The sequence below is a fragment of the Eschrichtius robustus genome, chromosome 3, assembly GCF_028021215.1.
Source record: "Eschrichtius robustus isolate mEscRob2 chromosome 3, mEscRob2.pri, whole genome shotgun sequence".
NCBI lineage: Eukaryota > Metazoa > Chordata > Mammalia > Artiodactyla > Eschrichtiidae > Eschrichtius > Eschrichtius robustus.
This window is the reverse complement of record NC_090826.1, coordinates 1,079,979-1,095,099: the sequence shown is the minus strand read 5'-3', so window position 1 is coordinate 1,095,099 and position 15,121 is coordinate 1,079,979. Positions and strand designations below refer to the sequence as shown.

Here is a 15,121-nt window from a genome sequence, read left to right as displayed (position 1 = left end):
GAAGGCACTGTCCCCGCTCTGCAACCCCCCAGATCTGGGCGGGGCCAGCATGGGGTCAGGCTGAGAGGGCGGGGCATGCGGTGCCCACTCCGCCCTCAGCAGCTACCCGCCGCCCCCAGTCCCCACAACACCGTGTACCTGGAGCTGTGGTGTCCAGCGGTAGCACCATCCATTGTGGTGACGTCCGACAAAGGCAAGACCATCGCTGACTTCGGTGACATCGCTGTAGGTGTGTCCTGATCAGGCCCAGCCCCTCACGACCATCCCCCACCCATAGGGACCCAGGCACCCCGTCACCGCCTGAGCTCCCACGCCCCACCCCCAGGCCTGGGGCAGCGACCTGACTCCCCCGTTTCAGGACACCACGGCGTAAAGAAGGTCTCCATCCAGAACATCTCCCCCGAGGGTCTCGACGTATCCTTGTCCATACCCGGCCCAGGCAGCCTGCTGCAGGGGTACAGGGGTGTCTGGTGAAGGGCTGCGGCCCCGTACTTGCCACCCATCCTTGACGCTGGGCCATCAGCTGGAGTACTCCGTGCTGAACCCCAACGGCCCCTTTGTCCTGCTGAACCCCATCAGCAAGCTGGCGTCTGGAGAGACCCGGATCCTGAAGCTGTCCTTCTCCCCCCGTGAGAGCGTCCTGGTGAGTCCTAGGCCCACCCTGAGCCGGGCTGCAGCCTTGGGGCTCCACGGCCCCATTCTCCCCTCTGCACACCTGCCAAGTGCCCAGGCCCGTAGGCATCCAGCCAGGCCCCAGGAGCCGCTGGTCCTCCTGGGCCCTGGCCTCTTGCTGGAAGGAGGAGGAGAAGGCCAGGGAGCTCCAAGCCGTCTTAGGTCCCGCACGCCCTGACCCGGCTGCTCCGAGACAGAGCTCCCACACCTGCCTCTGACACGTGTCTGCTCCACGCTAAGGGACGTGGTCTCCACAGGCCCAGGAAATGCTGGATGTCATCACCAAGAGAGGCACGCTCTCCCTGGCCCTCGTGGGCACAGGCGTGGCATCCGTGACCACGTGCTCCATTGAAGGAGGCGTCCTCAACATGGGCTACGCGATCGCCGGAGAATCCACCTCCGCGGGCTTCAAGGTAAAGTGCGTGGTGGGGACCCGGTGCCTGCCCCGCCTCCTGGGAGGGGTCGTGCCCCAGGAGGGGGTCAGCCCTGCCTTGGTCAGGGAGCCAGTGCGGGTGGAGGCCGCTCCCACCCCACCCCCCAGCAGCGGTCACCTCCACGGCCCTCTGTAGCCGGAGAAGCTGAGGATGCACGCCCTCCTCCCCCACCTCCCCGGTCCCTCTGCTGCCCGGCCTCCTCGCTGCTCCCGTCCTCCTGCCTCAGGGCCTTTGCGTGGGCTGCCCCGCCTGGGATCGGGGGAGCTCAGCTCAGGCACAGCTCAGGGGAGGGGCCGTGTGGGCTCCCCAGTCCGGGCAGGAAGAGGCACGCCTGGCTCTCGCTGCTTCCCCAGGGTCTGAGGGACATGCCAACCTCAGGATGAAGCCACCCACAGGGCACCTGCCTCCTTGCCTGGTTTAGTCCAGGTCCTGACAGCAGAGCCCAGGCCAGGGACTCCCGGAAATGTTTTATGGGGTGATGGGGTGCTCTCAGGGGAAGAGGGTGAGGGCAGAGAAGAACCTGGGCAGGGATGCTGGTTCGGCTGAAGGCCAGCCTGAGCCTGACTGCCCAGGGTGTGGCCCGCGGGCAGCAGAGGGAGCTGAGACCTGGTGGCAGCAGCCTGGCCATCGGTTGGCCAGTGACTGAGCCCTGCTCCTTGCAGCTGCAAAACAATTCCCCGCTGCCCATCAAGTTCTCCGTGCAGTTGGACAGCCTCTCCACCAGAAGCGGAGACCAGCACCGGCTGCCGCAGTTCCTGGCCTCCCCGGCCCAGAGGACGGAAGTCGTGGGTGAGCTTGGCCGGCTGGGGGTGTGACCGCTGCTGGGGAGGAGCCAGTCGAAGCGGGCGACTGTGCGGGGCTGGGGGGCGCTGGGCGCTGCAGGGGGAGCCGGACCTGCCAGGCCGCCCTGCCCCCAGGCACGCAGAACTACAGCGGCCAGAGCGTGTTCAGCGTGGTCCCGGTGGAGGGCGTCATGGAGCCGGGCAGGGCGCAGGACTTCACCGTGACCTTCAGCCCGGACCACGAGAGCCTGTACTTCTCTGACCGGCTTCAGGTCATGCTCTTCGAAAAGGTGCGGCTCCAGGAGCCCAGCCTGGACCCCTGCTCCGGGCCCCACCCGCCGCGTCCGTGTGTCTGAGGCCCTCGCCCTCCCCCGAACGGCCCCACATTGGAGGCCTGTTGCCTGGGGGCTCTGCGTCAGGTTGGGGGTCATGAGGTGGACAGACCGGAGTCTCGGGTCCCACAGGCCTGCACCCCAGCACTGCCCACTCCCGGAGCCCCATTCGCAGGGTCGCGGACCGAGTCTGCTGTGCTCCTGCCCCCAGAAAATCTCCCACCAGATCCTCCTGAAGGGCGCGGCCCGCAAGCACACGATGTTTGTGGAGGGCGGAGACCCCCTGGATGTGCCTGTGGAGTCCCTGACCGTGATGCCTGCCTTCGACCCCCAGCGCGGAGAGGGTGAGCCCTCTGAAGTGCTGGGAGCCCCGGTGGGGGCGGGGGCGACAGTAGGAGGGCCAGTCCTGCCCTGACCGCACCCTTGGCCCTGGGGGCCTGCGGGTAGGGCCGGCGTTCCTGGCCCATCCCCCAAAGCGGGCTGTCCTCGCCCAGCCCCGCCCACTATCCTTGCCTGACCCAGCAGCTCCCGCACTCGCTTGGTGGTACCCCCCCTGCCCTGAGCCCCCAGCCAGGCCCTCCCTCTCCAGAAGCTGAGGAGCTGAAGCCCATCCTGGTAACCCTGGACTACGTCCAGCTGGGCACGGACACGCCGGCCCCGCCTGCCACCCGAGAACTGCAGGTGGGCTGCATCCGGACCACCCAGCTGTCCCCAAAGAAGGTGACCCCAGCACTTCCCTGGCCTGCCTGGCACCTCTGCATCCACCACTGCCTGGGCAACCCGGGCCCCTCCTGGCCTTGCCCCCCAGTAGGTGTGGGGTGGGCAGCCTGCTGGTCAGGGCTGAGAGGGCAGGTGCTGGGCTCCCTCATCCCCAGCCCCGCTGCCTCCCGGGAGCTGTGCCCGCCCACCTGCTGACAGCACCAATGCCTGCAGACTGTCGAGTTCAGCCTGGACGGCATCGCGTCCCTGCAGCACAAGGGCTTCACCATCGAGCCCTCCAAGGGCTTTGTGGAGCGCGGCCAGACCAAGACGATCAGCATCTCCTGGATGCCACCCATCGACTTTGATGTAAGTGCCTTGGACGGCGGCCAGGGAGCCTGCGAAAGCCACAGGCTGGGCAGGATGACAGCCCTGCCCCCACCGAGGGAGGGGACTGCGGGGGGGCCCTGGGCGGGTGAGGTGGGCAGCGCCGCGGCCAGAAAACATCTGTCCGCTGTGCCAGCTGACTGAGGGTCCCCCTCCTTCCCCGCCTCTCCCCTTCCAGCCGGACCACCCACTCATGGTGTCAGCCCTGCTGCAGCTCAGGGGGGACGTGAAGGAGACCTACAAAGTCCTCTTTGTAGCGCAGGTGGTGACCGGCCCCTGAGGCCACAGGAGTCTCTCCACGGAGCCCCCTTGGATCTTCCTGCCACATTCAAAGCCCTCCCCCGGTCTGTGGACCCAGCAGAGCCACCCAGGGGCCTGGGACCTGGACATTCCCTGCTGGGCAGCTTCAAAAGGGTGGCCCCCCGCATGGCCCCATGGCCGGGGCACCCCAGCTCCACAGGCACGGCCGCCTCCTGCTGCCCTGTGTCCAGTGAGTCCGGGGCCAAGGGCTCCTGTCCCAGCCCCACACTCAGAACCGGCAATGAGGCCAGTCCTGACCACAACCTGCTCCCAGCCTGAGCCCCTCGGAGCCCGCAGCCCCACCAGCACCCGCCCAGCCTTTCAAGGTCCTGGTGGGGGGAAGAGCTGCGCCCGCTGACCCGTCAATAAACCCTGTGTGAACCTGTGCATCCAGGCCTGCAGTGTGGGCCACGGTGAGCCCTGGGGTGAGCCGTGAAGGAGAGATGGGGACAGAGTCCCCGGGGGGGCAGCCCCTGCTTCTCACCCCCACTCACAAGCCAGTCCATAAAACAGTGAACTAGGCCTGGAAGACGGGGGAGCATCCTGAGCCCTGGGGGAACAGCTGGGCGTGGCGGGGGGGAGGGGGGCAGCTTTCGGGGCTGGAGTTGAGACCGGCCCACACCCCGAGAGGCCAGCGGGGAGGGAGGGGGGCGGCAGGCTCCAAAGCCCAGGCGGCCCCTTAGGCCTCCCTGCTCCTCCCAAGTTCCAGGGTCCCTGATGCCCCCAAGCAAGGAGCGAGCAAACGTCGGGGACACGCCCTCACTGTGTCCTCCCTCACAGCCCAGCCAGGGCCCGGGGGACACCCAGCCCATGAGTTTGGTTTTCCACTTTTCTGAAGTGAGTCTGGGCTCAGCCTTCTGGGTCCTGACCAGCTCTTCAAGGGAGAAGCCCCCAACTCCCAGCCCATGAGACCCTGTTGGGAGCTCAGAATAGTGCCTGCACCCAGCCCCTGCCTTCTGGAGAGTGGCAGGTTAGACACTGTCCCCACAAAGCCCACCCATCCGGGCCCCCTGTGTACAGCCCAGCACACCCAGCTGGCCCAAGCCACCCCCGTGCCTGCCCCCAGGCGAGCACACGCAGCCTTCCCAGGCAGGAGTGGAGGGCAAGGTGCATCTGGGGGATTTCCTGGGCACAGGCTTCAGGACACCAGCCTGGAGCCCTCACCCCACTTCCTCGGTGCCCTTGGTGCCTGGAAGTCTGCCATCTCCCTAACCTTGAGCCAGTGACAGGTGGCCACAGAGCAGCATTTTGCAGGTCAGTCTGGTAGGCAGACCCAGGTCCTTTCCTAGCCCTCACAGGGGCTGCTTTCTCACCAGGTGAGAAGAGAAGCCAGGGTCCTGCAGCCCAGGCCAGGCCCCAGAAAGAGGTCCTCCCTGCAGGGCACTACCCCTGCCTCCCCCCGGGCAGGCCCGCGGGAGGGGCAGGCCACTCTCCTCTAAACCCTGGCCTGGCTCTCAGGGCTTAGAACCAGCGGGCCCTGGTACTCACTGCCCAAGGCCCTGCCTGCACTCCTGCCTGCTGGCTGGACCAGTGCCCATCCTCCTCCCTCCCACTCCTGAGCCGGGCCTCCAGAGCAGAATGGAGGAAGAGGGCGGCCAGGAGCCAAGCTCAGCCAGCCTGGCTGGAGCAGGGTGGGCAGGAGGGGCCCTGGGGGCCATGGTACAGCCTGGAAGTGCTGGACAGCTGCAGGACAGAGGCAGGACAGAGATCATGGAGCAGGTACCTGGCAGATCCAGGCATGAGAGAGCCTAGCCGAGGAGGCCCTGCCCTCAAGGAGCTGCAGTCACTTCCCCTCCAGTGGGGAGATGCTTGTGGAGTACGTCCTGAGTGCAATGAAGAAAAACACGACAGGGTAACTTCTCCTCCCACCCTCCGCAGACAAGGCACACCACCCTGCACCTTGCCGTGCTGACCACCTCCCTTAGCCTGAGCGCCGGATGGCGGAGCGGAAGGCAGAGGGCAGCGAGCGCCCGCAGCGAGAGTGCACACTAAATGTAGTTGAACAGCGCGCTAGGAACGCCCCAGCGTCTTGACTGCTGCAACCCTTACCTTGAGCACCGGGGTGTGTGCGAGGCGTGGCCATGTGTGTCCTGGCCGCCACCCTCCGAGGCCACACCCTGTGCAGACCGGGCCACAACTGTTCAGGGTGCGCCCCGGTCCACCCCAAGCCCGACTGCAAGAAGCCAGCGGGGCGAGACCGTCCCCCACCCCGCGACCCTAGGCTGAGGAAACACAGAGAAGACGGACCTGCTGGGAGGGCCAAGAGGTGGGGCTTGTGGGCGTGGCTTGTGTGGGCGGGGCCCTGGAGCGGGGGACTCTAGGGCCTGCCCAGAGCCTGCGGGGGCGGGGCCGCTAAAGGGCGCGGCTAACCTTGGGCGGAGGGTTGGGGCGAGGCACATGGGCGTGGCTACAGGGCGAGCCCTCCAATGGACGCGGGCTCGGGGGGCGGGGTTTGCTCTAGGAGGGGCCTGGGGCGGGGCCTCCATAAAGCCTCGAGGCTAGTTGGCTCGCGCTTCCCGTCGGCGCTGAGCATGTTCGCTGGCACCCTAGGTGACCGCGGGCTCCTGCTGCTGCCGCCGCTCCTGCCGCTGCCGCAGGTGGGTCGCGGGGCGCTCGTGCACCGCGGGGCGGGTCGGCGCTCGGCGCGCCCTGGCCCGGGCTCACCCCTGTTCCCACAGGTGGCGCTGGGCTTCGCGGAAGGCAGCTGCGACCCCTCGGATCAGTAAGTGGTGGCGGGGAGGGAGGGAGCGGGGGCCTGGCCCCACCCTGGGGGAGGCTCGGGTGGGGCGGTCGGCCGGGCCCTGCCTCGCCTGCTCCAGGTGCCGCCGTCCCCGCAGGTGCCCGCCCCAGGCCCGCTGGAGCAGCCTGTGGCACGTGGGGTAAGTGGAGGCCGCGGCGCGCAGCCGGGTGCGACGGTTCTCCCCCGGGCCAGGCCCACCAGACCCCCACCCGGCCTGGTTCCACGGCCGAGGAGTCGCCAGCATTGTCCCCCTCCGGGGCCGCTGGCAGGAAGGCGCTGGGGCCCGCAGAGCCTGGCATGCCGACCCCAGCCTCCTCCCCCAGCACCAGGGGCGACCTCCTGCATGGGTCCTGCCTGAGTTCCCCATGGCTAGGGACACCCCCGGGGCCCTTGGCAGGACTTGCCCTATAGCCTGCTTGCCCACCTCCCACTCCCTCGCTCCCCGCCCCTGTGGGAGGCCCCTGTGAACATGGTCATTGGTCTGGGCACAGGACTGTGCAGTCGGTCTGGGACAGTGTGTCCTGGGAGTAAGCCCAAGGCCACTTGTGGCCAGCCCTGGAGAGACAGCCAGCGCAGGCCAGCAGCAGGAGGCCAGGCCGGGCCAGCTCCTCAGGCCCAGCCCTGGCCAGGAGGAGGTCTCCAGCCTGGAGAGAGAGTCCCTGGTTGTCTTTTATCCTATCCATTGCCTTGTCTTGGGCAGCTGAGCTGTGACTGCCCCCAGGGAGCGGACGCCCAGCGGCCAGGGGTCAGTCCAGCGGCGGGTCTGGCTCCTCCCCGCCCAGGCTTATACTGCTCACTGTCGTCCTGCTGCTGCTGTGTGGGGTCACGGCCAGCTGTGTCCGGTTCTGCTGTCTCCGGAAGCGGGCGCACGCCCAGCCACACCTGCCATCAGCACCTGAGCCTTGCGACCCGACAGCCATCCCCGCGGACAGTGACAGCCCCATGCACAGCACTGTGTCATGTGAGTGCCGGCAGACCTCACCCGGCGGCCCACCTGCCTGAAGGGGCGGCAGGGGACTGGTGAGGGCCAGACCCACCCATCCCCACAAACCCATTCTGGTTCCCTGCAGCCTACAGCTCCGTGCAGTACCCGCTGGGCATGCAGCTGCCCCTGCCCTTTGGGAAGCTGGACCTCGACTCTATGACCCCTCCCGCCTACAGCCTGTATGCCCCTGAGCTGCCGCCCTCCTACGAAGAGGCCGTCAAGATGGCTAAAACCAGACAGGAAGAGCCACCCCCCTCCCAGGAGACCAGCCCCCTTCCTGAGGCCTCATGCCTAGAGCCCCCTCCAGGGCCCCAGGAGTGGGGCCGCAATGCCCAACACCCCTGGCTGTAGCCCTGGCGCCCTCGGAAGGGGCAGGAAAGCTCTCCCGAGCCTCCCGATGCCATCAGCCACTCTGCTCACAGGGGACTGTGCAAGGGCACCCCAGCCCACCCTCACCATCCTTCCCCCCCCCCAGGAAGGCCAGCCATCCGGCACATTGCTGCAGCCCTGGCCTCGTTGCTATGTAACGCTGGGCATCTGAGCCAGCCGGCCCTGTGTTGGACAGACGCACACACGCACGCACACACACACACACGCGCGCGCACACACACACACACACACACACACACCCCCTACGTTCGGCCCTGGCCGCTGGGCCCTCAGCCCAGATGAGTCCCCACGGACCTAAGCCTCAGGGCTCAGGGCGTGCTGTGATGTCTACAGCTTTTTGGAGAGAGAATAAAGTTTCTATCTAAGTGATCTCCGTATGGAGGAAAGAGCTCCGGGAGGGGCCCTCGGGCAGCCGCCTCCCAGGGCAGGCAGGCAGTGTGAGTAGGTGGTCCTCAACCTATGCCCAGCCTGGCCTTCCGGCTGGTGTCTGGAGCCCAGAGCTGGGCTGTAGGCAGTGTCAGGTGTCCCACGGAAGTGATGGCCCAAGTGTGATGGGCAGCTCAGGAGAACCCTCTCCCTTCTCCAGACCCACAGCTTTGCATCCCCTTTTTCCAGCCTTGTGACAGTGAGGCACACACGAGTCTGGCTGGAGCGTTTATTGGCCACGGAGCTGGCATGGGGTGGATGGCAGGGTGGGCAGCAGGGTGATGGCAGCAGGCAGCGGGCTTCCCACGGCCGCAGTGGCTGCTCCTACCGGACCAGCTTGAAGGACTCCCCAGTCATCATGGCCACGAACTCTGAGAGCGGAGGGACAAGTCAGCAGCCTGGCCCGACCCGGCCGCCGGGCTCCCAGGCCCATCCCCCACTCACCCTCGTAGTCGATGGTCCCGTCCCCGTCCTTGTCGGCTTCCTTCATCATCTGCTCGGCCTCCACCTCGCTGAGGGGCTCGCCCGCACGCGCGTGAGCACGTACCTGCGGAGTCGGCACTGAGCGGCAGCCAGCGGGGGGCTCACCACCCCCGCGCCCGGCCCGGGCCCTACTTGAGCGTGCCCCAGTCGATGTAGCCCTTGCCCTCCTTGTCGAAGATGCGGGAGGCCGCCCTGAGCTCACTCTCCTGGTTCTGGGCCTTCTCCCAGTACACGCCCATCAGCGCCAGGAAGCCCTCGCAGTTGAAGAACGCTTTCTCTGCAGGGAGCAAGCGGCGGGTGCCCGAGTGAGGGCGGCGAGCCCCTCCCCACTCACACCCAGCTGCCCCCGCCCCCCGGCTGCCCCTGGCCGGCCTCACTCTCTCTGTCCACGTCCTTGGCCATGGAGGCCAGCTCGCTCTTGGTGGGGTTGATGCCCAGCAGACTCACGAGCCGCTCCAGCTCGTCCGTCTTCACCGCCCCGTTGCCCTCCTCGTCAAACATCTCAAAGACCCCCTCGTACTCCTTGATCTGCTCCGCCGTCAGGCGCTCCGTCTGTGGGGACACGGGCCCAGGCTCGCCAGGGGCCCCTCCACCCCTCAGTCCGGGGGAGGCTGGAGGCCCCAGGACACGAGGCCCAAGGCCCCTGGCCCCAGCCCAGAGCAGGCTTGAGGCCAGGCGGCACAGGGATGGGTCGTGAGGGGGGAGCAGGGCTCCGCGAGGCCACTCAAAGGGGACGGCGCTCGAGGCAGGGGCAGGCCAGCCATGTGAGAGGGCAGAAGGGGCAGCACTGGACAGCCAGTGAGGCCAGGGGAGGGACACCATGGACCAGCGTGGGGAGGAGCCTGACCTGGGGGCCAGGGTGAAGGCCCTAGCCTGTTCTGGAATCCCAGAGGGATAGTCCAGGGCCGGGCCACCCTGCCTGCCACCGTCCCGGCCGCTTTCCGAAAGGGCTGCTCCGGCCTGGCCCCCAGAGCAAGGGTGGCGCCAGTGGCTGGCAGGGCCCGGCCTCGGGCGCCCCACTCCGCACTCTCCGCCCAGCCTCATTGGATGTCTTCCTCAGGTGCGCAGAGACCCTCCCACCTTTGGTCACGGCCCCAGCCTGATCCCCGTGTGCGTAGAGGCCTGCCTGTCCTCTCTCCCCCAGGCACTGCGCCCAGCTCCCGCGGGACCGCCCAGCCCAGCCCACCGGGGGCTCTGCCGGGCGCCGGGAGCAGCCTTACCATGTCTGTGGCCGGCTGAGGGGACACTGCACGGTGGCGCTGGAGCTGCTGTGGGCAGAGTACAAGGGGCAGAGGGGGCGGCTGAGTTTTAGCGGGCCCAGCTGCCCGGGGTCCCTGGGGTCCAGATTCCAAGAGCCTTTTATGGCCAGGAGATCCTGTCAGCCCTATTTTGGGACAGGTTGGCCCTTCCCCACGTGGCCCTTCCTGGCCTGAGCAGCCCCTCACCCCAGAGCTCCCTCTCTGACCCTGGGTCCCAGCCAAGGCCCCCCTGGGCCACGGCAAGGATGGACATCGTGGGCCGGGGCAGGACAGGGGCTGTTCCCTTCTCCCCAGTGAGCCCCTTCCCCCACTGTGCAGCAGGAGGCCCCACGGGCTGTCATCACTGCTTGGTGAGGGCTCTTGTTGATGGCCCTCCCTGGCCAGGTGTCACCCTCACATCCCCAAGGACCCAGGGCCCAGCATGGTGCCAGCACTTTGCAGACACCCTCTAAAGACAGGTTCAATAAACAAATGCAGTGGGATCCCCCTCTGGCCACCCTGCACAGAAGGGGCTGGGGGTCCACAGTCCCAGGAGAAGACAGCTGGCCACGAGCTAGGGGCAAGAGGAGGCGGAGCAAACAGGACCAGGGAGCCGGACTGGCCATGGGGAGGCCAAGCCAGGTGTCCTCTGGGCGGTCAGGGGCTATTCTCAGGGAAACCTGACCCCCTTCCGCTCAGAAGAGCAAAGCTGGCTCCCGAGGGAGCCCCATGGCCTGGCTGTTTAGTAACAAGACGCCACCGCAGCACACACACCCCTGCCTATGTGTGCTCAGCCCTCGGACACACACACCCGCCGCCACCCCGACCTGGGGCAGCGGCTCCGGCTCCCGACACCAGGCCCAGGTCCCGGTGCTCCCGTCGGGGCAGTGACCTGCTGGCCTGGCCACGGCACTCGGAGGTCTGTGATTACAAGCTGGGGCGGAGGGGGCTCCTTCCATCCCCCCTCCAGCTCCTGCCCCCAGCGATAGTCACAGACAGGCCCCCACTAGTTCCCTTCACCCCCGTGCATGGCCCCCAGAGTCACGCACGCCGACACACATCTGCCTCGGCCCCGTGACCACCTGACGAACCTGAGCAGGCGAGGTATGCCCTGTACCCCACCGGCCTGGCTGGCCCTCAGCCTGCCAGAATATGGAAGCCACAGGGACATTTCCTGCTGAGGCCCCAGGACAGCTGCTGAGGCCGCAAGATTTGTGCTGACGGGGACAAAATGGCTCCAGCGGGCACCGGGCCAGCGGCCCCGGGCCGGGATGGAAGAAGAAGCCGGCTCTGGGCGCCCTACCTTTGTCCTGGCTGCTCCGGGCCGTGGCTTCAGGCTTTGTGACCGTGAGAAAAGACTTTCCCACCCCTTCCCTCAAAAATCCCCAGACCATTTCAAGGAAACTAGTCGCATCTATACGCCCGGACCACAGCTGGAGAAGAAGAAGGCTGGTGCGGGCTGCCGCACGACGGCAGTGGGGCAGGGAGTGCGGGGAGGGCAAGGGCCTGCGGAGAAGGAGGGCGTGAGGGTCAGTTTTGCATCCCGTTGGCCAGGCTACAAGCCCAGGTGTTTGCCCAAACACTAGTCTAGGTGTTGCTGTGAAGGTGTGTTTTTTCATATACGTATTGATTACAGTGGTGAAATTAGCGTAAAATATTACTCAGAAAAGGGAACTAACATATACTGAACATCTGTTATGAACCACAGTCTTTTCTTTTGTTCTTTTTTGTACTGTTTGTGGTACAAAGCACATAACATAAAATTAACCATCTTAACCATTTTTAAGTGTTCAGTAGCAGTTCAGTAGCGTAAACTATACGGGCCTTGTTAGGCAGTAGATCTCCAGAACTTTCCACCTTCCCAAACCGAAACTCTGTCCCCATTAAACACTCACTCCCCAGCCCGACACCCACCCTCCTGCTTTTCTGTCTACGGATTTGACTCCCCTAGGGACCTCGTATGAGTGGCATCAGACGGTATTTGTCCTTTTGTGTCTGGCTTATTTCACTCAGCATCATGTCCTCTAGGTGCATCCGTGTTTTAGCAGGTGTCAGAATTTCTTTCTTAAGGTTGAATAATATTTCATTGGATGAACAGACCACGTTTTGTTTATCCATCAATCTATGGACATTTAGGTTGCTTCCACCTCTTGGCTACTGTGAATAATGCTGCAGTGAACGTGGGGGTCATGAAGGGATTTTTCCATGTGATTAACATGGAAATGTGTAGCTCTGAGTAAAGCAGATAACCCTGATAATGTGGGTGGGTCTCATTCGAAGAGCGGAAGGCCTTAAGAGAAAAGCCTGAGGTCGCCAGGAAGAAGGAGTCCTGCTGTACACCACCTCTGGCCCTGAGCTGCAGCCTCGGCTCCTCCCTGGGTCTCTAGCTGCTGGACAAGCCACAACCACATGAGCCAGTTCCTTAAAATAAGTCAGTCTCCCTCCCTCCCGCTCTCTCCCATTGGTCTGTTTCTCTGCAGAGCCCTAATCAGGTCAGAGGGTGACAAGGGCGGGACCCAGGAAGGCCAGAGCAGTGGGCTGCCAGCACCCGGGCATCTGTGCGCGGGCCCCCAGGGCCGCCCTACCCCACGGCAGGGCACGCGGTGTGTTCTCCGGACGGGTCTGGACGGAACCATGGGCTCTCCTAAGAGAATGGCTGAACTCGCAGACTGAAACCCCAGGCCAGGGGGAGGGGAAAGTTCGTGTGCGCAGCAGGGAGCCCCCAGCCCCTCCCTCGGTGCCCCATTCCCCTCACACGGGGCAGACCAGTCATCCCCTCCCGGAGAAGAGAAGAGACCCACAGACACTGCCACTGGGGGTCCCCAGTAAGAAGATACCGCAAGCCCCACACCTCCGGGGGGGCCTCAGGTGCAGACCCAGCTCACCGACCACTGTGGCCCCATGTGGGACACTCTGAAGGGTGCTCGTTCCAGAGCCTGTTGGCTGGCCCGAGGCTTCTTACAGGACAGCTGGACTTTACCCCTAGCCCACGGCCTGTACCCCAGACCCCACCTCGGGGGCTGCTTCCGGACAACCCAGGGTGCAACCAGATGGGCTTTGGCGATGGGTCCCTCGCTGCCCAGATGCCACAAGGCGCCAGGCGTGGGGATTGTCCCTGCGGTGGGTCACGCTGGAGGGGGATGAGAGGCCCAGTGGCTGCTGCCCACACACGATGCTCCACACAAAGTCACCAAGGTGGACGGTGGGTCAGGAGTGGGGACTTGAAAGCCGGGGTGAGCGTGTGAGTGTGAGCGTGGGAGCGGGTGTGAGTGCGGGTGTGAGTGTGAGCGTGAGCGTGGGTGGGGGTGTTAGCGTGGGTGTGGGCATTGGTGTGAGTGTGAACGTGGGTGTGGGTGTGAACATGGGTGTGAACGTGGGTTGGGTGTGACAGTGGGAGTGGGTGTGAGTGTGGGTGTGAACGCCGGGTGTTACTGTGCTGAGCGCTGGGTCTCTGGTTGCCTACAGGTCTCTGCTCCCCGACAGTGGAGGGCAGAGAACCGCAGTCCCAAGCCCAGGACTTGAGTGTCAGAGTGGCTGACCTTCAATGACACCTGTTGCCCATCAAAGTCAAGCCCTGGTGGGACAGCAGGGGCCTTGACATGTGGGCGGGACGTCCGGGTGGGTGACGCCAACTCCTCTGGAATTCTGGCCTTCAGGTCCTGCTCGGCTCTCCCTGTGAAGGGCTGGGCCCAGAACTGCCACCCCAGGGGACCACAGTGCATAGACCTCGCCCCAACTGGAGCCAACATTTGTCCCCCTCAGGCCCCCCTCCCGCCGTGGCCACTAGGCCGACAACCCAGGTAAGCTGCAGCTGACCCTGCTGAGAACAAGCTGGGCCTGACATGGGTGGACAGAGGGACCTGGTGGCAGTGCTGGCAGGAATCAGGCGAGCACGGCTGGGCTGGGGGCTCCCTCGAGGGGCTGGAGCATGGCGGGGCGGGGGGTGGGTAGGCACGGAGCTTCTCAGACCCCTCCCTTCTTCCCGCAGCCTCCACCTGAGGTTCACTCGGCCAGCTGGGGCGGCCACGTGGGGGCTGACACCTGGGTTCTGCCGCAGCCCCCCAGCCTCCTCGCTCGCGGGTGACGGGGCTGCACCGTGACACAGTCTTCCCAGGTCCCGGTGGACTGAGCCCCCTGCCCAAAGCCCCTGCCCAGCTCTGGGACTGCCCCCTTCTGTCCCGTCTTACTTCCTGCGCCCACGGAAAGGCTGCGTGCCCCCATCTTGAGCCGTTGTCACAGGGCCTGCTTGGGGGCAGCTCAGCCTGGATAAGGGGTGTCAAAGAAACCCAAACCCTGGACCACCAGCCATGGAAGAGGGGAGGGATGCAAGTGTAAGATCCGGTAGTGTTCAGGAAATGGCCAGGGCTAGTGATTGAGATTAAAATGTAATGTGGGGGGCTTCCCTGGTGGCGCAGTGGTGGAGAATCTGCCTGCTAATGCAGGGGACACGGGTTCGAGCCCTGGTCTGGGAGGATCCCACATGCCGTGGAGCACTGGGCCAGTGAACCACAACTGCTGAGCCTGCGCGTCTGGAGCCTGTGCTCCGCAACAAGAGAGGCCGCGATAGTGAGAGGCCCGCGCACCGCGATGAAGAGTGGCCCCCGCTTGCTGCAGCTAGAGAAAGCCCTAGCACAGAAACGAAGACCCAACATAGCAATCAATCAATCAATCAATCAATAAATCTTTAAAAAAAAAAAAAATGTAATGTGGGGACTTCCCTGGTGGCGCAGTGGTTAAGAATCCGCCTGCCAATGCAGGGGACACGGGTTCGAGCCCTGGTCTGGGGAAGACCCCACGTGCTGCAGAGCAACTAAGCCCATGCGCCACAGCTACTGAGCCTGCGCTCTAGAGCCCGTGAGCCACAACTACTGAGCCCACGTGCTGCAACTACTGAAGCCCGAGTGCCTAGAGCCCGAGCTCCTCAATAAGAGAAGCCACCGCAATGAGAAGCCTGCGCACCGCAATGAAGAGTAGCCCCCACTCGCCGCCTCTAGAGAAAGCCCATGCGCAGAAACGAAGACCCAACGCAGCCAAAAATAAACAAATAAATAAATTTATTTTTTAAAAAAAGTAATGTGAAACTCTTAAGATAACCACTAAAAGACTAGAAATAGGTTGTATAACTTCCACATCTGTGGAAGGAAAAAAGACTAAAGAAAATGTAATGAACCTAATAGAATATAGGAAGGGAGAAGGAAGCATAAGAAAGGCAGCATAGGGGGGCATTCCCTGGCGGTCCAGTGGTTAAGACTC

General features: G+C 64.7%; 3 protein-coding genes across 3 annotated transcripts in view; 2 read left to right on the top strand and 1 right to left on the bottom strand.

Annotated features, from left to right (window-relative positions):
- CFAP74 (cilia and flagella associated protein 74) overlaps positions 1–3,644 on the top strand; it is a 57,707-nt gene extending 54,063 nt beyond the window's left edge. Inside the window, exons 32-41 of the mRNA XM_068541146.1 lie at positions 120–229; positions 359–414; positions 524–643; positions 930–1,085; positions 1,769–1,895; positions 2,024–2,178; positions 2,432–2,568; positions 2,784–2,940; positions 3,154–3,288; positions 3,485–3,644. Of these exons, the coding sequence (XP_068397247.1) occupies positions 120–229; positions 359–414; positions 524–643; positions 930–1,085; positions 1,769–1,895; positions 2,024–2,178; positions 2,432–2,568; positions 2,784–2,940; positions 3,154–3,288; positions 3,485–3,586 (1,255 nt within the window). The 3' untranslated portion in view covers positions 3,587–3,644. The remainder of the gene's footprint in view (positions 1–119; positions 230–358; positions 415–523; positions 644–929; positions 1,086–1,768; positions 1,896–2,023; positions 2,179–2,431; positions 2,569–2,783; positions 2,941–3,153; positions 3,289–3,484) is intronic.
- Positions 3,645–5,262: 1,618 nt separating this feature from the next.
- TMEM52 (transmembrane protein 52) lies at positions 5,263–7,750 on the top strand. Its single transcript, XM_068541067.1, has 7 exons — positions 5,263–5,325; positions 5,532–5,587; positions 6,068–6,203; positions 6,285–6,328; positions 6,444–6,485; positions 7,129–7,307; positions 7,417–7,750. The coding sequence occupies exons 1-7, from the start codon at positions 5,263–5,265 to the stop codon at positions 7,680–7,682; spliced, it is 786 nt and encodes a 261-aa protein (XP_068397168.1). The 3' UTR covers positions 7,683–7,750.
- A 721-nt stretch (positions 7,751–8,471) lies between these two features.
- On the bottom strand, positions 8,472–10,993 carry CALML6 (calmodulin like 6). The gene is made up of 6 exons (XM_068537688.1): positions 10,960–10,993; positions 9,851–9,898; positions 9,008–9,182; positions 8,760–8,907; positions 8,592–8,689; positions 8,472–8,518 (listed from the first exon to the last, which is right to left on the bottom strand). Exons 2-6 carry the CDS (start codon positions 9,851–9,853, stop codon positions 8,472–8,474), a joined length of 471 nt encoding a protein of 156 aa, XP_068393789.1. The 5' UTR covers positions 9,854–9,898; positions 10,960–10,993.
- Between the last annotated feature and the right edge of the window lie 4,128 nt (positions 10,994–15,121).

Excerpts from the sequence above, each read along its gene's own strand:
- TMEM52 (XM_068541067.1), top strand. The coding sequence starts at position 5,263 with ATGGTACAGCCTGGAAGTGCTGGACAGCTGCAGGACAGAGGCAGGACA. Across the intron at positions 5,588-6,067 it reads AGCGAGCGCCCGCAGCGAGA|GAGGGGCCTGGGGCGGGGCC; the intron begins GTGCACACTAAA and ends GGTTTGCTCTAG. Across the intron at positions 7,308-7,416 it reads CATGCACAGCACTGTGTCAT|CCTACAGCTCCGTGCAGTAC; the intron begins GTGAGTGCCGGC and ends GGTTCCCTGCAG.
- CALML6 (XM_068537688.1), bottom strand. Across the intron at positions 8,908-9,007 it reads CAAGGACGTGGACAGAGAGA|AGAAAGCGTTCTTCAACTGC; the intron begins GTGAGGCCGGCC and ends TGCTCCCTGCAG. Across the intron at positions 8,690-8,759 it reads GACTGGGGCACGCTCAAGTA|TGCTCACGCGCGTGCGGGCG; the intron begins GGGCCCGGGCCG and ends TCCGCAGGTACG.